The sequence below is a fragment of the Cryptomeria japonica genome, chromosome 4 (assembly GCF_030272615.1).
Source record: "Cryptomeria japonica chromosome 4, Sugi_1.0, whole genome shotgun sequence".
Classification (NCBI taxonomy): Eukaryota; Viridiplantae; Streptophyta; class Pinopsida; order Cupressales; family Cupressaceae; genus Cryptomeria; species Cryptomeria japonica.
In genome coordinates, this window is record NC_081408.1 from 768,775,069 (window position 1) to 768,800,609 (window position 25,541).

The 25,541-nt window shown below is 35.4% G+C and overlaps 2 protein-coding genes across 2 annotated transcripts; both read right to left on the reverse strand.

Moving 5' to 3' along the window:
- Positions 1 to 14,222: 14,222 nt before the first annotated feature.
- LOC131033420 (uncharacterized) lies at positions 14,223 to 15,884 on the reverse strand. Its single transcript, XM_059220149.1, has 3 exons — positions 15,708 to 15,884; positions 15,494 to 15,604; positions 14,223 to 15,295 (listed from the first exon to the last, which is right to left on the reverse strand). Exon 3 carries the CDS (start codon positions 14,802 to 14,804, stop codon positions 14,271 to 14,273), a length of 534 nt encoding a protein of 177 aa, XP_059076132.1. The 5' UTR covers positions 14,805 to 15,295; positions 15,494 to 15,604; positions 15,708 to 15,884; the 3' UTR covers positions 14,223 to 14,270.
- On the reverse strand, positions 14,970 to 17,664 carry LOC131033440 (uncharacterized). Its single transcript, XM_059219495.1, has 7 exons — positions 16,665 to 17,664; positions 16,221 to 16,569; positions 16,053 to 16,121; positions 15,865 to 15,921; positions 15,708 to 15,761; positions 15,494 to 15,604; positions 14,970 to 15,295 (listed from the first exon to the last, which is right to left on the reverse strand). The coding sequence occupies exons 1-7, from the start codon at positions 17,208 to 17,210 to the stop codon at positions 14,970 to 14,972; spliced, it is 1,512 nt and encodes a 503-aa protein (XP_059075478.1). The 5' UTR covers positions 17,211 to 17,664.
- Positions 17,665 to 25,541: the final 7,877 nt, after the last annotated feature.

Consider the following 25,541-nt stretch of genomic DNA (forward strand, 5'->3'; position numbering starts at 1 on the left):
TCAAGCAATTTGGATGAAGCATGTATTGGAAGGTTTCAAGGTACCTATATTTGAACCAGTGAATATATTTTGTGATAACACAAGTGCAATAAATATTTCCAAGACTCTGGTATTTCATGCTAGATCTAAGCACATTGAGCTTAACTATCACTTCTTGAGAGAGAAAGTTCAAAATAAGGAGGTTGTACTACAACATGTTTCCAGTAAGGAGCAGCTAGCAAATATATTCACTAAGCCCTTACCAAAGACTACATTTACCTATTTGAGAGGTGAACTAGGAGTTCTGCCCCTCCATGAAGTCAACTAAAGTTGTGTGTTCCACATCAGTCAAGTACTATAGTGACAAATCTTTTAGGATTGATGTGTTGAAGGATGCTACTCCATAGGGGAGCAACATAGTAGATAATGGAAGCTTGTGCATCCACTTTGGCATTATTGTAAAAGGGGGAGAAGATATATGATGTATGGGGAGAATATATCTGATGTATGGGGACAAGATATCTAATGATGAAGATACACTGGTCTATGATGATTACAGTTGCAATGCTACACTGAGTATTGCCATCAATGCCAAAGGGGGAGATTGTTGGATATCATTGGCATATGATGAACCAGCATGTTGATATGATGATAATGTATATTGTCATTGATGTCAATAAGTTTAAGAGGACTGATATGAAGAAGTATGAAGAGATGCAGTGAACCGGTGTCAGGGTTTCACTAAGTGTGACTACCGGTTGGTAACCTCAGCTCTAGGGTTATCAGTTTGGTGATCCAGCTTGTGCGATGCAACCGATGATACTCTATGATGAGTTAGCTAAGAGATGTGAATGCGATCGAGGTGCCACGTCAACTTTGTGCACGTGAAGGATTTCCTTCAGGATCTTGCATGAGAAGATCGATCGCATTTCAAGTCTACCTCGAGAATGATCATTCTTCTTAGTAGTATGAGAAGAGAGTGTGATGGTTTACTGATTCCCATGTATGGTGATGAATGAATGATGTAGATTTTCTTGTGATCTGTTTGAAATTGTAATACTCTATGCAATGTGTTTGGATGGTCAGGATTGGACCGCCTGTGTTGTAAACCTAAGATGCTTAGGGTTTAGGGTTTATGTTATAGACCTAACTGTCGTCTATAAGGTTGATGATGTTTGTTATTGTAAAGTTGTTGGAAAATGTTCTATGTGTGTATCCGAGTGATGAGATACTTGCCAGACCAATGAGTGGAGAACTGCAGCTCATGTGATTGCAGAGTAGAGGAACTGAAAAGGATCTGCCTTGGCATGTAGTGTTGTTATCATATCAGAGTTTTACCTATTGTCTTCTAATCATTTCAACAGTTGGAAAATCCCTTTACCGAGTAGCTTTAACAGTCTTATTGTAAAACCTGTAACCAGCTGACTCAAGATCATTGAGTTCTTCAAATCCTCTAGCGAGGTAACCTTTAACATGGTTTCAACCTTTAACAAGGTATATAGCCATCCCTTAACTGGGTGATCTCTAACAGGATCGGTTCCTAATAGAACCTTATTGTAAAGTATTTAACCGGACTTGGCTCCTAACAGGGCAAGCTTCAAAAGAGTTCAAAACAAGCTTGTGGGTATTCATTCCCGCCATGGTTTTTCCCATTTGGGTTTCCACATGAAAAATCTGTGTGTTATGTGTTATGCATTTTTCATGTGATGTTTATGAATTATTTGGTTGAAAGATTATGCACGTAGAGTTAATAGGTTATGGTATTACTAGTACACCACATGCATATGTTTATGGGTGAAGTTGATATCAAGTATTGCTTGTATTTGAATTGTTCAGACTTCTTAGTTTATGGTGTCTAATGTCTTACTGTGTTTAACTAGTATTGTCATGGTTAAGTTCAGTAATGGTGACAACCAGTTGGTATTGCTTTAACTAGATAAGTTGTAAAGAAAGTTTTTTTTGTCTGCACTGATTCACCCCCCCCCCCTCTTAGTACCAATTGGGGTATCTCTTGTTCATCATTATTCATCACATATAAGGGGTCATAGGACATTATATGATCCCTTAACACACCATAGGACCTATAATGCCACCAAATAGTGTCCTAAGGGGTCATAGAACACCATGTGACCCTTTAGGACACCATATAGTGTTGTTATGGGTCGTATGGTGTCCTGAGGGGTCATGCGACATCTTATAACCCCTTAGGACACCATATGGTGTCGTTATGGGTTGTATGGAGTCTTAAGGGGTCATATGATGTCCTAAGGGGTCATAGGACACCATATGACCTCTTAGGAAACAATATGACCTCTAATGACACCTAAGGGATCATATGGTGTCCTAAGGGGTCATAGAACACCATATGACCCTTTAGGACACCATACGACCCATAACGACACCATATGGAGTCCTAAGGTGTCATATGGTGTCCTAAGGGATCAAAGAACACCATATGACTCCTTAGGACACCATATGACCCATAACAACACCTAAGGGGTCATAAGATGCCATATGACCCCTTATTACACCATACAACCCATAACGATTATTCAACCAATACATCCACATGATCCAAAGAAACCAATACGTTCATCTTCTTCAAACATTCTACTTTATATCCTATCTTCTTTAAAAAAAACAAAAAACCGACCCCCTTGTCAATATTCTTATCAACTCATCTATATGCAAATAAAAAGAAGATATATTGGGGAGAGAGAAAGAGAGAGAGAGGGTATGGAGGAAGGGAGAAGGGGAGAGAGGAAGAGGGAGTGAGAGAGAGAGAGAGGGGGAGAGGGGGAGAGAGGGAGAGGGAGGGGGAGAGAGAGAGAGAGAGAGAGAGAGAGAGAGGGAGAGAAAGAGAGGCACCTTGTACGTGCTTGAGAGGGGGAGAGAGGGAGACAATACACATACATACACACATATGTGTGTATATATACTTAATATATTATATATTATTATATACATATATATATATATAAATATTATATATTATATATTTTTATATTATATATAAATTATATATTATATGTATATACACATTTTATATATACAATATCATACTATACACACTCCCAAAATTTAAACATAAAAAGTGCGTACGCGCTATTTATAGTAAAAATAGCACGTATGCGCTTTTTATAGTTAAGATAGAGCGTACGCGCTTCTTACACCATAAGTACCCCATACGTGCTTTTTATATCATAGGTACCCTGTACACACTTTTGACTGTGTAGGCTTGGAAATAAGTCTGGATGACAAAGCTACGGTTTGGAATTTTGATTTCCCTCCATTTCCCTCCTTTTTGATGTGTTTTATTTTATCAACTTGGTTTCTCAACTTTGTCATCATCAGGTTTAAACTTCATCAAGTGGGTATTTTTAAAATTGCCACCATATTTTCACCCATCCTCTGAGCTTTCTAACCATATAATTTTTTTTTAAATTTGAACAATAATAACATTATTATTGAATTTCTTTTACCAGTGTCTCCATAGTTCTCACAGACATACATGCACCATTTTTTTAATAACTTTTGATATACCTATCCAAATTTTAAAAACTTTATATATTATTGTAGTACACTTGATTATTTACAATATAAAAAAAAAATTGTATTTTCAATTTTTTTAGTGCAACTTATGCTTCATGCACGGACAGATACCTAATTTTCAGGATGTGCTCAATTGGAAAAATCATAAAAAAAAATAATCAACAAAAAATACACATCTTATAGTGCTCACTCTTAACTATCTTTCTGCCAAAGGATTTGTCAAAATACTAAATCTAACTATGACTTTTTTGATGCGCACGTTAGACACTATGTTATGTTTTTCGTGTGTGAATGATTTGACCCCCTTAATCTTATCCAAATTTGAAAAATTTTAGTAGTTTGGAAACTAGATTCAGAGTACTACAATATTTGTTCTTTGATTATCTTCATATCTTGAGTGGATGACTTTCAAATGTCGCCTCCGAGTTCAGGTTCACCATATTTCAGAAAAAAAAAGAAGTGTTCACTTATACCCCCCTTTTTGACCACCATCTTTGTGCACTTACCCATTAATATTTTAGTATATATTGAGTTGGGTGGACTAAACTCTTGGTTCCCATAAAATTTATAAAAAATATTCTAATATTTATTTAGACTTATTCATCCACATTATCTAATTCATGTATAGCTTTTTTGTTTCCTTTTTTTTGTAAAAACAAATTAAGTTTATCATACTGTATACACATAAAAATGGCTATGAGCAATTAAATAAATATTTAATATTTATTTAATAATTATTCTTCTATTAAATAGTTAATTTGAAAAGATTAATTTATTTAATTCATTTCGCGTCCTTCTATTAATTAATTTAATTGAAACATTTTATTAATTAATTAGTTATATTCTTTTCTTCTAATCAATTATTTAAATATCTAATGTTTAATTATTCCTCTATCTACTATCCTATAGTCATATTAATTAAATAATTTATTAATTCTTTAATCCCTTTTCCAACTCACCTCTCATTCTCCACATCATTTCTTCTTTGCCAACTCATCCATCGTGTGGCTAAATTAATTCAAGAAAATAAAATAAAATAAAATCATTTATTAGCCACTTATCTCCAACTTCCAAAATAAATGAAATATTGTGTATGTACACATATTTCCTAACCTTCGTCTATATTCTCTCCAACATCCCTATATCTTAGGAAGACTTGAGTCCACTTGTCCTCTCATTCCTACATCTTCTCCAACTATCCTATATCATTTCAAGTCTTTAACTTAGTCAAGGTGAGATGAGTGACACTTGTCTTCTCCTTCCCCCTTTTCCTCCATCCTGTAGGTGTAGGAGGAACATCTTCCACCTTTCTCTCTCACATCTCAACCTCTTTCTCATGGCCATCCAATTTCCAAGATTCAATCAGGAGTGTTGATCTCTGGCACCTAATCTCATGCACTCAAAAGTCTATAAAATGAGGCCTCCTAAGCCATTTTTGAAACTAATAGCTAATCTTATAGTCATTCTAGGAGTCTTTATCTTGCATTCTTGAGTTTGATTTTTTGAAGCAATTATCAATCTTAGAATTTTTATCATAGCTTAATATCATGTTAGCTTAAATAATTTGCATATGCATATCATAGTATCAGTTAACTAGTAGTCCATTCTTCATATGCCATCTTGGAAGCTACCGGTGCTTGTCTGAGAGAAAAATCATTTGCAACCAAGAATTGTGGAGTTAGGACACGATGAGGTGTAAATCATGAAAGGTATAATATTGTTTACTTTGTTTATTTCATGTTACTTCATTGGTTGAAGCTAAATTTTCCCATAGCTTTATTTTATGTTGTATGATGGACTAACAAGTTTTAGGATGCTTCTTTGGAGTTCAACTTTAGCCTCAACATTTCTAGCGCCCACCGTGGGGCTCAGGGATCGCACTTATCTTTCTAATATCATATCTTATTCTTGAAGAACTAGTTTAACACTTTTGTAAATTAGTTTCACGCATCTATGAAATTCAACAACGCTTTTGTTAGATAGGTTAGTGCTTTTGTTGCTTAGATTAACGCCTATGTTAAATAAAACAACGCTTTTGGACATGAATTTACACAATCAAGCAATAGGCTAGCTCTTTCATCGCACAGGTTAGTGCTTTTTCCTTTTATGTTAGTGCTTTTGCTTGTTAGGATAACGCTTTTGCTATTTTAGCGCTTCTGTCTTGCCAGTGGTGAAATTTGAATTTTTACAATCTCAAAGCTAACAATCTTTGCAGGTTCGAATGTCCAAGACTTAAAATTTTGCAAACTACTGACATTTGTGTGTGTGTAGGGTTATTTTGAAAAAAATTTCATGCATTTCCTCACAACTAGTTAATTAGGAGTATTATGGAAAGTAAAACATCATATCTTGCTCATCTAGCTTAACTATGAGGATAATCAACATCATGCAACTTGCATTTGAGTGTCTTCTTTAAAGTAGTTGCACATAGATGTTAGAAGGCTTAAAATAAACCTTTGTCTTCCGTTCTTATTGAAGTAGTAGGTGAGTATGCTCTCTCCCTCATACAGTGATCAAAAAACTAGACCTACTTTCTTTGTGTAACCTTTAGAGGACCTGCCTTCCCGAGCTACCTTGAGGGGGCCCATGAAAGGGGAACCACCTAAGTGGAAATGGGCTAATACTGAGTCCTTTCAATCCACTCTAAATAAATCTATGTTTTTGATGAAATTCATAGACAATATGTGCTAATTAGTTCATACCGATGTTGTGTTTCCCCATAAACCCTATGGAGCGTAACCTCTATAGGCTATGAACCTTTTGTATTTACAGAGTGTAAAGTGTCGCATGTATGGCCACATGATCGGAAGCCTTTACTAAAAACCACTTGTACTAGTTTTCCAAAATCCTTCTAATTGTTGGTACAGGAGGTCGAACCTCTAAAGCGGCTCACACACATACGGTTCCTAGTAGAGATATGAATTTTTCCATGGGGAGTTTTCATGAAAATTGGTGCTTGGCTTCCCCAGAGAAGTTAGTGCCGAGGGCGGAGTCTGTGGGGTCAAGCATCTAAATATCTACTTTAAATAGCATAGCCTCAGGGGAAACCCCATGTGAGATTCAACAGTTATCGTCTCGGTCTGCCATAGGATTTGTGCTTGCTTGTGTACTTTGCTTTTCAAACATTGTGTCTGCAAAACATTCTCAAAATGGTCAAAAAAAAAACTAAAAAATCATCATTATGAAATGACTTAAAAATCCAACAACTTACTGGAAAAATTGAAAAATCTTCCTATCACAGTCAAAACAACACTTTTGCTGTATAAGACACGGCTTTTGTTGCACATAAAAACGCTTTTAATCAACAATGCAGCACTTTTATTCCCTAGCATCACACTTTTGACCTTTAAAACAGCGCTTTTGGACCTGAAACTGCACTTTTGCAACCAAGTTTAGCGCATTTGTAATGCAAAACAGCGCTTTTAGCACACAAAATAGTGCATTCGTGATATAGGTTAGCGCTTTTGACAAATAGGTTAGTGCAAATGCTATATCGCATGTGAAACAAAGGCTACTTCCGCTCATCACAACAAAATTTCAATATCATTTTCAGATACCCTTTTTCGAGTAGATTTGTCCTCAATTATCATAGGTCTTTAAATTGGTCAGATAATCAGGTTGTCAATCAAATAGGCTATTTCCAAAGGTTTCATAAGCATAAAATTCTTGGAATAGATGTCACTGGAGATTCAATTTTCTTATGAGGGGATGGGTTATTGCTAGATTAGTGATTCAAACATCTTAAGTGCAAAATTCAACATCATTATCAGTTTCTCATTAGGATATATCAAATCCTTTATCACGGATCATATCAACTTTTGTTCATTATCTTGGATATATCGTTCCTATTTTGAACCTGGGTTATATCAAAATCAAAATTGCACTCACATTGGAATTAAACAAACTTGTAAACCATCATATGCTTATATGACTTTTAAATATTGCCTTAAGAAAAGAAAACCCAGTTATAAGGCTACTCTGAAGAGGATAATATTTTTGTATATCAATCACAAAATGTTAAAACATAGGACATTCCTACACCGTTTTCATCGCTATTTATGTGGTTACGAAAAAAAATTTGATGGAGAACTTTTGCAAAGACATGCTTTTCAACAAAGAGATGCTTTATCACAACGCACTAATAACAATGGTAAAATAAACAAACCTTATCTTCCTAAACCAATAATCACTTATTGAGTTGCATTTAGAAGGTCAAAACTTGAGAAGTTTTCCAAATCAATCACATGCCAGTTTGGACTAGAGCTCAACACGTGCAGTTCTGAAGACAACAAAAAACAAATGGAAGATGAAAATCTAATGTTTCATCAATTTGGGTACACCGATGTGGATGAAGAAGTAGTCAATAATACCATTAGGGACCTTGAACAAGATGATAAATTTGACAAACTAATGGAAAAGTTATTGGAGAAACAAAAGGAGAAGTACATCATAATGTTGGCCAATTCAGGAGCTAAATTGAAACAAGATGCAGGAACAAGTAACAATCAAAACACTGATGGTCTCAATAATGAGGATGTAAACCGGGAAAATCATGAGGAAACAAGACAATATAGAACAAGAAGAGATCATGATGATGAAAGAAACCAAGGTAAAGCAAGAAGAGAGCATGGTGAAAGAAGAACTTATGAGGATGCAAGGAGCCGTGTTGATAATCCTTTATTAAATCTTTCTCAACAAATACAAACCTTGCAACAACAAATACATGATATGTAGAATGGAACGAGTTATAACAAATTTCTCTACCCTTAACTAAAACTTTGGTTTTCAAATTCCTTACTGCAGTTTTAGCTGCTGGAGGATTGCCCCTGATTTGAACTGCAGAACTATCAATCCAAAGATCATCTTCTCCATCATCTTGAATATCATAAATGAGAAATACTAGAACTTATGTATTAGATTCAACATCTTGCCATATTTTTTCTCAATTCAAGTTTTCTCCTACTACTTGAATAGCTATATTATTCATGGATTCTAGACCCCAAAACATTACTCTCACTGGAAGAGTAAAAGGATTTGAATCCTCTGCAGGAATTGTCCTTATATTTTCGCTCTGTTCAGAATTGAGATTTGAGAATTGGGAAAGATATCTGCCCACAAACAAACAAGTTATAAAGATAGAAACACCATTAGTGAAATACTCTATAAATGAAATCCTTATGTGCAGTTCTTTTCTGTAAGCCTTAGAAGCTCTATTTCTAAGAATATTTGCAGGCACTTTTTGTTGAAGCTGCTCCAATAGGTTGGGAACTCCTATTCCAATTCATAATCTCGTGACTTCTTTGAGTTCATCTATATATACTCTAAAATAATCACTAAATTTAATTGATAGAGGTTCCATGCATCTACATTCACCAAAGGAAGTCACATTTGCTTTCACACTTGGGGAACTTCAATTGCTCTATTTTATTCATAGGCAATCACTGAATTAGGTTAGGATGAAAGAGAAACCATGCAAATTTTCAATACCCACTTGTCTTAAAATCAAAAGGACTTCATATATATTTATATCCGATTTGCATGGTTCAAATATTTGTAGGAACACTACAACCTTTGGGAAAAGTCATGTACTTTTATATATAATAGTCTTCTATAGTGGCTATCATATTTATTGTGCATCTCTATATACATCAAATGCAAGAGACTGTAATCTCAACACTCAACTTCTAGAGTAGCTCAGTTATCTGCAGTTGCAATTGCATTTGTACTAGTATCATTATAAATATGTTTAATATGGCTTAGCATAAATGTGTTCCATGTTCTGTTTTTTCATGGTCTTTGTTTCTATTCTTTGATTGCGTCTTTAACAAATACATTTGTTTTGTGATTTGTCTTCAATAAATTATAAATTGACAGTGCCAATTTGATGTGAATGATCTTAGCTTGTGTCCATGTCTGCTACAACCAATCACCGAATTAGGTTAGGATGAAAGAGAAACCATACAATTTTTCAATACCCACTTGTCTTAAAATCAAAAAGACTTCATATATATTTATATCTGATTTACATGGTTCAAATATTCGTAAGAACACTACAACCTTTGGGATAAGTCATGTAATTTTATATCTAATAGTCTTCTATAGTGGCTATTACATTTATTGTGCATCTCTGTGTACATCAAATGCAAGAGACTGCAATCTCAACACTCAACTTCTAGAGTAGATCAGTTATCTATAGTTGCAATTGCATTTCTAATGGCATCATTATAAATATGTTTAATATGGCTTAGCATAAGTGTGTTCCACGTTCTATTTTTTTATGGTCTCTATTTCTGTTCTTTGATTGTGTCTTCAACAAATACATTTGTTTTGTGACTTGTCTTCAATAAATTATAAATTGACAATGCCAATTTGTTGTGAATGTGCTTAACTTGTGTCCATGTCTGCTACAACAAATCTTGCAACCATATATGTAGATAAATAAATCTTCCAAAAACATGACCAACCATAGTTCTGATAAATAAATGCACCATCCCTCATTTTTAGGGTTGCAGGCTATAGTCTATGTAGTTTATCATTATATTTTTGACCAAATAGATGTAATGATTGAAGCTTATCTATTGGTTTCAACGATGAACATTCTCAGAGCTCCCCTAGTCTGGTTGGTACCCTACGCTCCTCCTCCTTCCCCTCCTAAGTATAAAGCCCAAGATGAAAATTCGAATTTGGTTCTTGTTTTCTCACCAAACTAGCCTTAATGCATCCTCTATAACTAGCTTCATGAAAAGGTGGAGGAAACTTATAAGGATTGTTAGAGTTATCATGTATTAACTAATAATTACTTATTTCATTATTCGTCTATTATCCTCTATGCTTAAGCTAAACTTAGGCATTTAATAATATGGTAGGTATCTAATTATTAAATACACTTTATCTCTTTAGGGTTTATTTAGGGTTGCACATAGTTAGGGTTGCACACCTTTAAGGTTGCTAATATTATTTTATAAGGATTGTCTTGTACTTTTTCATAACAGATTCCCTCTCTGAATGATAATCTTTTTCTTTGTAGCCATTATTGTGTTTTTGTCTCCAAACTTCTCTTGTGGCAGGTATTTTACTTGCAAGTGCTCTTGGGATCTCTGAAGTTGTATTTTCTCAATTTCTTCATGGTATCAGAGCCTACATCTGCTGCTGCATGTTTCGGATTTTTTAGAAGATTTTTTGGAGGAGGGTTTCAAGATTTTTCAGAGTTTTTTTATTTGCATCTGGGGAGCTTTTTGTTTCTGGTATTTTTGGGCTCAAATGGACCTCATCGTTGAGCTCAGAACACCCAAAAACAAAAAATAAAAATACTTTTTTTTTGGGCAGTTTAACGGCTTACCGAGGCCAAAATTCACAAAATTTTGTGAAAAAAAAAACCCTTTCAAAAAAAGGGGTTTTGTTTTAAAAAAACTAAAAAAAACAAAAAAACACATATAGGGGGAGGGGGGTGGAGGGGGTTGGGCCTTTGCAAGGCCGTACGACCTGCAACAGGACATGGACCCACCTCCCGCCTCCTCGTCTGTACCCCGACCCCCGACCGCCAGCAGCTTACCACTCCACTGCTGCCCACGGCCCCGCCTCTCGTTGTCCACTGTGCAGGTGCCCGCCCGCTGCTCAGGCTACCGCCTACAGCTCCGTTGTCGTCCATGGCCCCGCCTCCAACAGTTTCCTGCACGCTGGCCCAGTCTGTCGCCTTCTGCCATCGGTTTGCCTCTTTCGAGCCCTCGTCTACCAACCTCCGGCCCCACCACCGCCGCACAAGCTCGCTCCACCGCCGTTGACGTTTTTTGGCCCACCCCTCAATTTTTTTTCAGTTGACGACTACCTTTTTCGACGAATGTTTTCCGGTTGGGATTTTTCCAACGACACATTATTTTTTCCAACAGGCACGAGTTTTTAGGCACCAAATTTTTTTCAGGCAAGGGGGTTTTTCTAGGCACCAGACTTTTTTTCCAGCACATTTTTCAGGCGACCTATTTTTTCAAGGGGAAGGGAATATTTCGCTGACATCAGCACTATAAACAGTCTTCAAGCCCCTTCTGGGCCCATCTGGAGCTCTATCCAGGTCTGGAGGTTTGAATTTTTTATTTTTCTTTTTTGATGGTGTTTTTTGCTGTCAAAGACAAAAGTTCTTTTTTGCACTCCGGGAGACATAACTTGAGCATCCGAAGTCCATTTTTTGAAAACTTTATATCATTGGAAAGATTTTCAGTGTTCTTTCCAGATTCTTCTCCACGTACATTTTATTGATTTGTTTTCTTTTCAGCACTCTGGTGAATATCTTGGATGTTTCAGGTCTTGGGATCTCTTTCTTTGAGTAGGATGTCTTGTCTTTGGCTGTTCTTTCTATATTTTCAGCCTTATATCTCTTCTGATCACTGCAGAATTTTTTTTGTAAGCATTTTCTATATGCAAATGCACCGAGATAAAGTGCCACTATGCATTGTATACTTGGGATCTTGCACATCTTGTGCCTTATTGTACACATGCACTACATTATAAAGTGCCATGGGGGGGTTGATGTATGTCTTTGTTTGCCATCTACCTTTGTCACGTGAGTGTTCCTTCCACTATATTAACCTCATGATGTGTGTCAAGTGACTGTTCCTTCCATGACAGTATGTACTTTCTCTGCACCTTCAATGTTCCTGGTTCTTCGTCATGCAATTCTTGTTGGCCATTCTTTTCAGTGTACCCATCCCTCTCCCTTGTCAGCATTATGGGGGGGGTTCTGCTGTTGTTCTAATGCTTCCTTGGTTCATTGGATCAACTCTTTAGGATTTGGTGTTTTATGCCATCTGTATCTTCGAGTTCAATTATTTGCCTTTGTTTGCCATCTAATTTGAGTAGTGTTATTTGAGGGAACTCATGCAGATTACAGTCTTCTCTACCTAACCATCTTCTATTTTAGTGGAGGTTCTTCAAATCGACAGTTATTCTTCGACAATGTTTGCAGGTTCTTCATGCTTCAGTGATTCTTTTGCTCTTCTTTTGTTCCTATCTTTTGCAACATTCTTGTTTGGAGGCTTCTTCAGTCCTTCTCTTGCTTTTTCCATCTCTTTTTGGAAGAGTTTTTTCTCACGTGGTTTTCTCTATTTCTCTGGTTCATAGAGATTTGGTTGTGATTGGGTACCTCATTAGGCTTTGTTGTCGAGACCCAAATTTGCCTTCATCTGTAGTTGCATTTTTTGCTTCATGCATTTAGTTTTTTTTAGCTACTCCCTAAGTTCATCTTAAGGGGGGGTGTTAGAGTTATCATGTATTAGCTAATAATTATTTATTTAATTATTAGTCTATTATCCTCTACGCTTAAGCTAAACTTAGACATTTAATAATATGGTAGGTATTTAATAATTATTCTAATTATTAAATACACTTTATCCCTTTAGGGTTTCTTTAGGGTTGCACATATTTAGGATTGCACACCTTTAGGGTTGCTAATATCCTTTTATAAGGATTGTATTGTACTTTTTCATAGCAGATTCCCTCGTTGAATGATAATCTTTTTCTTCAGAGCCATTATTATGTTTTTGTCTCCAATCTTCTCCTATGATGGGTAATTTGCTTGCAGGTTCTTTTGGGATCTTTAAAGTTGTATTTTCTCAACTTCTTCAAGGATTATAACCTCCTTAACATTTCCATGTGGCAAATGGCTCAATTGCACATTGCTAAACAAAAAAAATCACTTTCTGGAATTCCTGGTGTTCAAAAAATCTCAAAAATGACCAGATGAATCTGTGGATGAGGATATTTGGAATGATATGAAGAATTTTTCACCTACATTTGATAACTAAGAGAGACTGGATAAAGTTGTCCAGGACATAAAGTTGGATGGGCTCTATTGAACAAAAGAAAACACATAGAAGAAGAGCTCACCAAATTAAAGGAGAATCAATTAATTATTGCAAGGAATCTATCAAGAACACTACCACCATGATTCATGTCTTCCAATATTAACTGGATAAAAGAGAAGAAAAACATGAGCTAGAGGAAGTCAATCTTTAGTCTCACCATTCTGGTTTCGGAAGGAAAAGCCACATAAAGGACAATCCACACTCCTCTCCCCCTTTGCTTCCAATGGCTAGTATGAGCCCTTGTCCTAGGAGATGACGTTTGAAGAAAAGATGGAGTTTCTCAACATGGAGTGTCAGGCCATAAAGGGCCTCAGACTATTAAACGAACCCTAGTCTCTCTGCTAGTCTCCCGTTGGTTCCCCCTATTTTTTTTGCTGTTATTGGTTGTTAGTTTCCTTTATTTTTGTCTTTTTTCCCCTATTCTCACAGCTTGTAATTTCTTTCTTGAACTGTGAAAAATTATTTTTGTTTTCTTTCAAAAACAAGATAACAATCTCAACAGAGAAATTTGTTGCCTCTAAAATAAATATATACAGAAATAGACTTCATTCATTATAGGATAATTTATTGATTTTTTATTTGAAAAATACTATAAATTAAGGTTTTACTGACTACAACAAGATTGATCTCCTATTAATTTAACGCCTAATCACTGATTTACTATTTAATCTAAACATCAAATCCCTATTGACAGACTCTCTATCTAATCTACGCTATCAGTGAAGCAAGCAATTATTCCAACAAACCACTTTATTTCAGCAGAGAACTAATAGATAGTTAAATTACGGAAAGAAAATAATTTATTTGAAAAAACCACAATCAACAATATGTTATGAATGCCTGCCTCAATTCGTAATGTATACGAATATTTGTTGAGGTGTAGGCTTATTTGGGCAGTGGCCATGGAAGATATCCAGGCTCGCAGTTAAACATAAATCTTTTGAAGGCTTGAATGCCATCCATTGAAATATTGAAGAGGCGCAATGTAAGTCTTAGCTTATTCCACTCTTCTCGCTCCTCCTCATCAGTCATTGTGTACTGTTGCAGTGAGCTTTCTCCTTCCATGTCTTCTTCCTCTATGAAAAATTTCTTGATGATTATTGGTTGATTCTCCTTAACTGCTGTGCCCTGTTGCAGAGAGCTTTCTCCTTTCTTGTCTTCTTCCTCTTCAAAAACTTTATTCTTGATCATCTTGATCATATCCCTCATCTCCTCCTGAACCTTTCTCAGAGCTTCCCTCGTCTTCTCCTGCTCTTCCAAAACCTTTCTTAGAACTTCCTCGCTAGAAATTGTTGTAATGTTTTTCTCTGGCAAGTTGTCACTTTTCTTCTCGAATTCTTCAGTGTTGCTGAGGCTGTCAATGGCATCATCCTTCTTTTTTGTGGCTCTCTTCTTGTCTGCTGGCCACCTCTCATCCATATAATGCTCAACAATCTCTCTCAGAGAAGGCCCCTCTTCAGCTTTCCAATTTCTTAAAACCTCAAGCTTTTGTCCATTTCTGCGTCAGTAATACAAAGAATTTTTATTTCTGGTTCGTAAAATTTTAAGCCTAAGTAAATTAACTGACTGAGCACAGTAATGAAATTATCTTACTTGTATAATAGTTGTTATGAGTTGCCTCCATTCCCAGCATACGAAAATCCATGCAATAAGTTGAACCCGCCATCCATGTACTGGGTCAACATCGGGGCTTAGAGACAAAATATAAAATACTAGCCGATGGTATGCCATCAAACATTTCCACTCTCGTGGAAGCTTTTTACTGCGTGCAGATTGATTATAAAGAATGCGAAAAGCATTCCTTTCTCCTTGGCTATACTGAGCTGCTAGCACTTTACTCATTATTTTGAAGTATAAATCATCCATAAGACTTCGCTCACTCTTGGTATCTTCTTGCTGTTTTTTATCAGCTGCAACAAACGTTAAGCTGTTATCATAAAATGCAAAGATGTTTTATAGTCGCCGTAGGCATGATTATGTAGATTAAAATTCAAATACAGTTCACATATATTTTATTACTTGGAAAATTATAAGTAATCTAGATTGGAAAAATTATAGAAAATAAAATTAATACAATATAGCCAACTTATTAAACTTGAAATCTGCACCTTGTTCATCTCCTTTGGTTGTCTCATCTATCTCCTTGTGTGATCGTACATTGCACAAACACGGTAATGCACAAACATAGCTGAATATTTGCGTGATCAGAGATGCCCTCTCTGTCAACAAGCATTTTGAATGAAAACGTATTCTGAATTATGTGATGGCACATTGCACAAATCATCACCTAAAATGCTCTGTGTATTTGAATTATATTTTCACCTGCTTTCTCAATGTCGCCAATCTCAATCTTTCTTTCCTTAACTGCAGAGCCTTCTGCAAGAAAACATTTTGAACGAAAACGGATTGTGAATTGTGTGATTGTACATTGCACAAATCAGCAGCTAAAATGCTAGGTGTATTTGAATTATATATTCACCTGCTTTCTCAATTGTTTCTTGCTCTTTCGTTTGATCTGATCCGTGTTGGGCCGTATCTGTTCATGGAAGCAACATTCTCAAGTTAAGGACCATTTAAAATCACCGCTATAGTAATTCTTAGACCATTAGACCATTAGTCTCCTATTTTATGTTCAGCTTAAAAGGATCGTTTCTCTAAAATATTCACCTGAAATGCTGGGGGTTTTTTGATGTGTAGCTTCAGATTCTACCAAATCTTCTTGTATTTCTCCTTTTCCTACAACAATATTAAAGTGGAAGAAAAATAATTCATTTATTAAAGTGGTGCTGTACCCTGCTGAAAATATAAAATGTAACCAATCTCAGAGATATTCACCTAGTTGAGGTTTCGCTGGAATTGAAGTTCCAATTTGGAACTTGGGATTGGCTTTTCTACTGTATTTTTCCGTTTCTGCTGCTGGATCGGACCCTTGTCTACTATCCCACATACCTAGCTGTCTGTCCAAAAAGTTAGTAGACTCTTTGGCACTAGGGTCCGCTAGGTGTAGCGGCAGCTGAACTATCTTCCTTAAATATCTGTCAGCCAACTCCTCGTTGAACTTATTATCGATGCTTTTCATGCTCCCGTACATTCTTATAATTGCCCTTTGGATTATGTTCTTTTCCATGCTCATAATCACGTTGATCTTGCAAGCAGCCAAAACCAGATGCACTGCTGATAATACCTGCCAGTTAAAAGTACTAGAGAAAATTAGAAAACCAGAGATCAATATTCGATAACAGTAACATCTGCAACTAGACGGGGTTTTTAAGATTATACCTGCAGAATAAAATTCTCCTCACAACGATCGAGATCGTCGACGAAGACTATTATCTTAAGATTGTCACCGAAAGCAGGGTGCATCTTTGGAATCTTTGTGCCTGGAAGATAGTTCTCATCCCAACTGAATGTAATGTAGCGCCATATAAAAGCAAACACCTTCCACATCCAGGAGGGTCTATAGGAGAGTTGTTTTATCAAAAATTTAATATCAGAAATAACTTTGTTATGATAGCCAAGGTTTTGGCTATGGTCTGGCAGAGTTATATAGTTCTCAATTTGAGAACTTATTGGTTTGACAAAAGACATGACTGACTTTCCCAAACCCCAGGCAGCTACAATCATGGATGCTGGTACACCTCCATATTTAAGTATCTTTATATCTTCGTTATGGGCTGTACCAAGTACCAACCATAGAATGATACTGAGAAAGATGGCCACCAGTAGTGCGAGAAAGAATGGGAAGATGACTTTCAAACAGATGCTGTTCTTGTGGTTTGTCCAATTATACATCCAGCTAGTCCTGAGCTTGTGCGCCACCGTCATGGTTGCTTCCAGTTCTTTTGTGATTTCGACAGCGAGACCCGCCCATGCTTGGGTTTCATTCCTATAATGCCACGCATTGTATTGTACAGTCAAAATGGAAGGCGTAGTCCCTTGCGACGACTTTTCCTCTTCTGTAAAGTCAAACCTAGCAGACCCAGGAAAAATACGAATCGTTAAGTTCAAAATTGCATAGAAATGAAAAAAGTTCCGATCATTTCTTAAGGAATTTATAAATTTAAATGTCTAATATAGAAAATATATTAGAATATCCACGTAAATGAGGCCAAACTTTCTGCTACTTAGTTTTGTTGTCGCACTCTTAAGTACCATATCAAGCTTTTTAAAAACTGCAACATTATATAAAATCATCAGAATGCAGATAGCCCAGTTGCGTGGATGGGTTGGAATATGGGAGGGGCAAAAAAATTCAACAACATATACAATTATTGTAAGTCTTGCTTACCATATCACGCCTGTCCATGACGGCCAGGGACTTGAAAATTTGATGATATTTAAGTTGATAATATTTTAAGAAGTCATTGAACTTGGGCAAATAGATATCGGAGCTTCCTCAAAAAGTAGTGCATACGGAGGAAGGCGCCAGGTCGGAGATATTTGTCCTGCAGCAATATTAATTTAGGATATCAATGAAGAAAGTTTAGTTATTTTTCATTGTACCTTACATTTATCTATCATTAATTTCAAATTGATGTAAAATAACAAAAAATTTAAAAGATATATTTTCCTAACCTTTGAGATGTCTTTTCTAGAGATTAGAGATAGATCCACATATATAGGATGCAGTCAAAGAGGATACAAAATATTCTAATATTTTGTATAAACTTGACTTTCATAAAAATCATTATTCTTACTTTCATAAAAATCAATAAAGAATAATGATGAATTAAAGTTAAAACATAATAATTAGATAACATAAATTATTCATTTGGAGAATCTTTTTTAGTTGCTTGCTTCTTGTTTTTTAATATTGTTTTTGAAATCTGTTTTTTGAGAAAATTCTCAACAATTCAAAAATAATATGATCAAAGACTATTCATAATATTTCTTATTAAGATTTATATAACATTTTTTGACATGCTAAAGCCTTTTTTGTTGTAAAGATTCTCATAAAGATGACTACAGTATACTAGGGAACCAAACCTGACAATATTTATGACATCTTATACTGGTTGTCTGCTGAAAACATGGAGTTCAAAGGCTACAAAATATTATATGTGAATCGTAGCCTCTAAGGATATTTGTTTAAAGATTCTCATAAAATATTTTATTTGGGAACAATTTTTGACATGCTAAAGCCTTTTTTGTTGTAAAGAAATACATGTTATAACTCTAGTGGAACCCAAAGGCTGCCTCACAAAAACATAAGTTTTTTAAAGAATATTTTACCAACATATTACAATGCCTTCAAATTAATAGGCAGTCAAAGGAAAAATTAAAATAATAAGACTATATTGATGGGAAGGAACAAACTCATTCCAATGCTTTGACTATCATTCAACTACAACAGGTCTAACTTCAACACATTCAATTTAGGTGTAGGTTATCATCTGGTGAAGTATGCAGCGGTTCTAAGGGTTAATAAATTTAAATTATTATCAGCTTTAAAGCATTTTGCTGATGAAATTTCAATTTATAAATCATTGCTACAGTAGCTTGTTGGTTAATTTATGTCACAATGTTTGAATGCTAAATGTTTGATATGATGCCTTCAGTATTGGTGAATGTTGAAGTGATTTTCTTACAATGCAAATATGCTCCAAACATTGTAGACAAATCTTTTATTAGATTGAAGTGATTTTCAGATTGCAATGAACATTTTCAATCAAAACATTCATCAAATAGAATTGCATATCAATTATTAGATGAAATGCCAAGCACCCAAACATGTGAAATTGCAACATCTAGGTGTTTTAAAAAAATTGGATAGTATAGGGTGGATATTACATGCACAAAAGATTAATGATTATTTTGCAAGACATAAACTAGATTGTCCATCTCAATGTGTTTCTTCATCAAATACTCCTTTTTGCTCACATCATCCAACTAATGATCATGATACCAATAATGGTCCATATTTTCAAAATGGAATTAAGGCACTCATTAATAATGGTATAGTTAAAATAATAGAAAACAATCCATCTCCTTCTACTATTGCACTACTTCTCAAGAGACAAGACCTACTCCTATTGACGACCAATAAAAATTAGCTATTAGAATCTTTTGGAGGTTGAAGTATGATAAGAATATTGTCTTTCCTTTTATTAAATTTATTTATAGTTATAAGCATAGGGAAGGATATGAACATTGTCTTTTTAATCATAATTATTCTCATTCTCCTGGAAATTGTAAAACCTTTAAAGTATTTGTTCAAGACCAATATGATAGAGCTCACATAACTCTTACAATTTATCTTTCACTTTTTCTTGGTGGAGAGGTAGCACCTTAGCACTCCATTCGCCCTCAATATTGCTCCTCACCCTATGCCACTAGTATTTAACTTCATTGGGGGCTCTTTGTCATGAGTGGTGATGCTATTTCTATAACAAACATCTCACAGCAGCAACATGGTCCTTCCTTGTTTTGTTTATTGAGGGTCAAGGGCAATGCATATGTAATTCTCTCTTTCTCTTTGAAGATTACCACTTCATCATTTTGCATAATCTTGATGTCTTTTCTAGCATTGGATTTTCCTTCATACAAGTACATGTGCATTCCTTTTTTAGGACATTTCTTTGCTTGTAATAGTGCATTTTATTATCTATAATTCTCTCTATAGAGGTTGTGTAACCCTTCTCATTATCCCTATGCTTGGGGAAAATTGATCTTTTTCTTTATATTCTTTCAAAGGATCCACTTTTCCTTTTCTAAGTGGTGTTTTCTTACAATGTGATGTCATTCATTGTGTGAATTCATTATTTTCTTGAGGATTCTCTCTTATGAAAGAGGTGTGTATCCTTGACTACAACCTGCATGTCAAAAATGTGGTATCAACCTTCAAGAGGAGAAAACAATTCAAACACACACATGAAACATTGCATTAGAGGTTAGAAATCCAAACAAAGCAAGTTAAAAAGAATCTAAACTCTTTAATATCGTTCCATGCTCCTCTATCTCCAAGGATCTTCAAGATTCAAGGTGGCTCTCAGCTTGGAAGAGCACTTGATTCTTTAAGATGACAACCTAAAAAATGAGATTAAAATGATTCTAAGATCTAAATGGAATACAACCAAGATCCTAGTGATGATTTAGATATGAAACTAGATGATGATAGGATGCAAGATATTGATATGAAGCTTGAACTAGTATGAAAATGATACTAAGATGAAACTAACAAGATATATCTAAGATTGGAATGCTATCAAAATGATCTAACATGCTATTCTATCAAAGAGAGATAATATGCTTAATATTATGAGACTATAAGTTTGATGCACAAAGACTTGATTTTTTTAAAGAAGGAATGGGCTCTATTTATAGGGAAAACAGGGCAATGGATGGTCAAGATTGGATAATCTTAACAAGGGCCAAGATTGAAAGTTGGGAATCCATGTTTGCATTTGGCATCAATGAAATGGTGACAAATGTCAACATAAGATTGGTTGAGAAAAGGGGTTGGAGACATTAAATGCCTGAGAAGACCTCATGGTTATCTAGAGGGTAAGGGTCAAGCTTAAGTTAAGATTACCCATTGGATTAAGAGTTAATCCAAGGATAAACTCTTGTGCAAATGATTAAGAGATAATCATGGTCAAAGCATTAAAGGCTTGATGAGACCCTTGGGTTGGATGAAGGTTAAGTTAGGCAAAAAGTCTCTAACCTTGTAAGAGGGTTGAATTAACCATTAATGGTTTGGGAGACTTTGGGGATATTAAGTGGTTGAGGACTTGAAGCCTTTAATGGTTATCAAAGACTTTAAGGTTTTGAGAAGTGACCTCCCCTTGCTTAGGGATGTGACAAAGTTTAGAAGATGGGTTAGGCTAATTAGAAGCGATTAGAAGAGTCTAGAAGAAATTAGGAATAGGTTTAGGAAGCAAGTGGGAGATGTAGGAAAATGCAAGTGGGTGAGGGAAAATAGAATTAATTAAAATAAATTGCTTTATTTTAATTTGGTTGCAACTTGCATTTGTAGGATTTTGCAAGTGGGGGGATTTATAAATAAATTTAGATTTATTTAAATGCAAATGAGATTTTAATTAAATGTAGATTTAATTAAAATGGGAAAGGGGATAAATTGATATCTTTAATTAAATGTAAATTTAATTAAAATGGCTAGAGGGAGGGTATTTAGTTAAATGGCTTAGATAGAAAAAGGGTATATTAATTAAATCTTAATTTAATTAATAGGAAGAATTAAGAATAATTAAATGAATAAAATTCACTTAATTCATTGTGCAACTTTTAGGTGTCTACACAACCTGTTAGGGTTTCAAGCAAATCCGAAGCAAATATGAACTAACAATTATATGCAGATTTAAATACAAAAGATAAGGGAATAACATAGGACACAGATAACACAAAGATTTAACATGGTTCACCCAGAATGGGTTACGTCCACCATACACAGCCGTCCAATCTTTCTTATTATCCAGAAAAAATAGTACATCAACATCACGATGCCTTAAGCATCCCAGCCACTTATAACATGCATTTTTAGGGCACCAAACAAAGTCAGCCTTTTTAGGGTTTTACTAGCAAGGATACGTGCTGAGTGTACAATACTTTGTTGATCAGTTGTCACATATCAACAATCTCCCACTTGGAGACTGATCAGGCTCCACACCAAACAATCTCCCACTTGGAGACTGATACTAGACGACACCATTGTACTTGCAGCATCCGTTGGATAAAACACTTGGACTTGACTGGTATAAATTCCACAATTATCAATCAAGAAGACCAACAGAAACTGATGAAAAAATTAGCTTCTCTTATGGAACTGCCTTCGTGAACATATCAATAGGATTATCACTTATGTGAATCTTCTCAAGTTGTAACTGACCCTCCTCCAAAATAGTCTAGATGAAGTGGTACCTGAGTTGAATGTTCTATGTCCTTGAATGAAAAACAAAGTTCTTCGCAAGATGAATGGAACTCTGGCTATCAATATACAATGGGCGATCCCCCTGTGTCTGACCCAATTCCTCCAGAAAACATTGTAGCCAAATCATCTCCTTGTTGGCTTCTATAGTAGCAACATACTCAGCTTCAGTGGTTGAAAGTGCAACAACCTTTTGCAGCCTAGAAATCCAACTGACTGCAGTTCCCCCTATAGTAAAAACATACCCTGTAGTACTCCTCTGTGAATCAATATCACCTACCAAATCAGAGTCAACAAATCCACTCAGAGCAGCATTAGATCCTTTAAAATATAATGCCTTTGTAGTAGTTCCTTTCAAATACTGAAGAATCCATTTCACTGCATTCCAATGTTCCATACCCAGATTACTCATAAACCTGCTCACAACTTCCACTACATGTGCAATACCTGGTCTTGTGCATACCATTGCATACATCAAACTGCCAACAACTGATGAATACGGGATGTTAGACATTTTATTTACCTCTTCCTGTGCCTTTGGGCACATCTCCTTAGTCAATTTGAAATGACTAGCCAAAGGTGTACTAATTGTTTTTCCATCCTGCATGTTAAATCTTTTCAACACCTTCTTTATATACTCACTTTGGGACAAATTCAAGGTTCTATTTTTCCTGTCCCGTGTAATCCTCATACCGAGAATTTGCTTAGCTACACCTGAATCCTTCATAGCAAATGACCTAGCTAATTTTTGTTTAAGATCATTTATATGTTTCATGTTAGACCCAACAACAAGCATGTCATCAACATAAAGCAGTAAGATAATATAACTACCAATATCCAATCTCTTAAAATATACACAATGATCAGAATGACATCTATGATAACCGTGTTCATCCATGAAACTATCAAATTTTAAATACCATTATCGGGGTTCTTTCTTTAGGCCATACAAACTTTTCTTCAACCTACACACCAAGTTATCCTTTCCTTTGACCTCATATCCCTATGGTTGCAACATGTAAATTTCCTCCTCTAAATCTCCATGGAGAAAAGATGTTTTGACATCTAATTGTTCAAGAAGTAAATCATCTACAGCCACAAGACTAAGTACAGTTCTAATTGAAGTCATTTTTACAACAGGAGAAAATATTTCATCATAATCTATACCCTTTTTCTGTGCAAAACCTTTTACCACAAGTCTAGCCTTATATCTTTTATGACCTCCTTTCTCCTCCTTCAGCCTATAAACCCATTTGTTAGGCAAAGCTCTTTTTTTTGCAGGTAAAGGGACTAAGTCCCAAGTCCTATTTTTCATCAAGGAGTCCATCTCCTCTTTCATGCCTAGCTCCCACTATTGTTTGACATCCACCTGCATTGCTTCTTCATATTCTTCTGGTTCACCAGAATCAGTTAATAAAATAGAATACAAAGAAGGAAAAAATCTTTCAGGGGGTCTACTTAACCTTGTAGAACATCTAACACTTGCAGGAGTTTGTGGAATAAACTGTTGTTGCTGAGCATCAGGTACCTATGGCATTTCATTTTCAGGAATCTCATCCAACACCACATATTCTTGTTTGTCCTGTTCATGCTTCTTTTCCTGCATCTGTTCTTTATACATTACCTTCTCATTGAATATAACATCTCTAATTCTAATTATTTTCTTATTTTCAAGATCCCATAACCGATAGCCATATTCATCTATCCCATATCCAATGAAGGTACATTTATGAGATTTAGCATCAAGCTTGGTTCTATTTTCTTTATCAACATGGACAAAAGATTCGCAACCAAAGGCTTTCAAAAAGGAATAATTTACCTTTTTTCCAGTCCATGCCTCCTCTAGAATACCATCATCCAAAAGGGTTGAAGGTCCTCTATTTATCAAATAGATAGCAGTATGTACAACATCTACCCAAAAATGTAAGGGCAATCTAGCATGCAATCTCATGCTCCTCGCGCGTTCCACAATAGTCCTATTCATTCTCTCTGACACACCATTTTCCTATGGAGTTCCTAGAACTGTCTTCTGCTTCCGAATCCCATTTAAGGAGCAGTAATCTTCAAATGCTTTGCTACAATACTCACCTCCATTATATGATCTGAGACACTTCAACTTTTTTCCTGTCTCATTCTCAACCAAAGCTTTCCATTTCTTAAAAGTTTCAAAAACATCCAATTTTTGTTTTAGAAAATATACCCATGTTTTTCTGGTTGAGTCATCAAAAACATAACATAATAACAAGAGCCACCAAGAGATGATACCTGAGTCGGTCCCCATACATCTAAATGCACAAGCTCTAACTTCTCACTCTTCTTCTCTTTCCCAACCTTGAGAAATTTGACTTTTTTCTGTTTACCATAAACACAGTTTTCACAGAACTCTAAATAAATCTTCTTTAGTCCTAGCAATAGATTTTTGGAGTGAAGGATTTTCATCCCTTTCTCACTCATGTGCCCAAGCCTATGGTGCCACATTATCGAATATGTTCTTGCAACATCTATTGTTGTTGTCCCTGCAGTAACTTTATCTGTAGCAACTAAGGTAGAGTAAGTGTTACCAGTACACAGATATAATGTTCCTACCTTCGCACCTTTAGCTACTACTAATGACCCTTTAGGGACCTTCTAGATACTGTCTGAGAAGGTAACTATGCAACCTTCACTACCTAGTTACCCTACAGAAATTAAATTTCTTCTTAAATTAGGAATATGTCTTACCTCCTGCAGAAACCAGTCATTTCCATTCTGCAACTTGATCTTTATCTTTCCTTTTCCAATAATTTGACAAGGCTCATCATCACCCAAATATACCTATCCAAAATCACCTTGAACATAATCTAGAAAATATTTTCTATGGGGTGTAGCATGAAATGAAGCCTCAAAATCTATTACCTAGGAATCATTAACATTATCCAAACATAAGATTAAAGCATCTTGTAAAGTATTACTTGCAATATTAGCTTCCTTACTGTCATTTTCATTTTTGTCTCCTTCTTTGTTTTTCCAAGACCAACAGTCTTTCTTTAGATGAACAGGCTTTCTGCAGTACCAACAATATTTCTTTCCTCTAGATTGAGAGTGTCCTTTCTTTGACTTCCCTCATGACTTCTCATTCCCAGGGCCTTTTCCTCTTTCATTTGATCTTCCTCTATTTTCCACATTCAAAACACTACTTGATGATGTTGAAGACTCACTTGTGCTTTTCCTTCACATTTTCGTGCTTAGGATAACACCAACAATATCATCAAATATCAAATTATTTTTACCAG

What these genes read in the sequence shown, in the direction of transcription:
- LOC131033440 (XM_059219495.1), bottom strand. Translation starts at nt 17,210, where the DNA reads ATGACGGTGGCGCACAAGCTCAGGACTAGCTGGATGTATAATTGGACA. An exon ending in AAAAACCCCCAGCATTTCAG is followed by an intron (nt 15,922 to 16,052) that starts GTGAATATTTTA and finishes TTCCATGAACAG; the next exon opens with ATACGGCCCAACACGGATCA. An exon ending in TGGCGACATTGAGAAAGCAG is followed by an intron (nt 15,605 to 15,707) that starts GTGAAAATATAA and finishes GCTTGTTGACAG; the next exon opens with AGAGGGCATCTCTGATCACG.
- LOC131033420 (XM_059220149.1), bottom strand. Translation starts at nt 14,804, where the DNA reads ATGGATGAGAGGTGGCCAGCAGACAAGAAGAGAGCCACAAAAAAGAAG.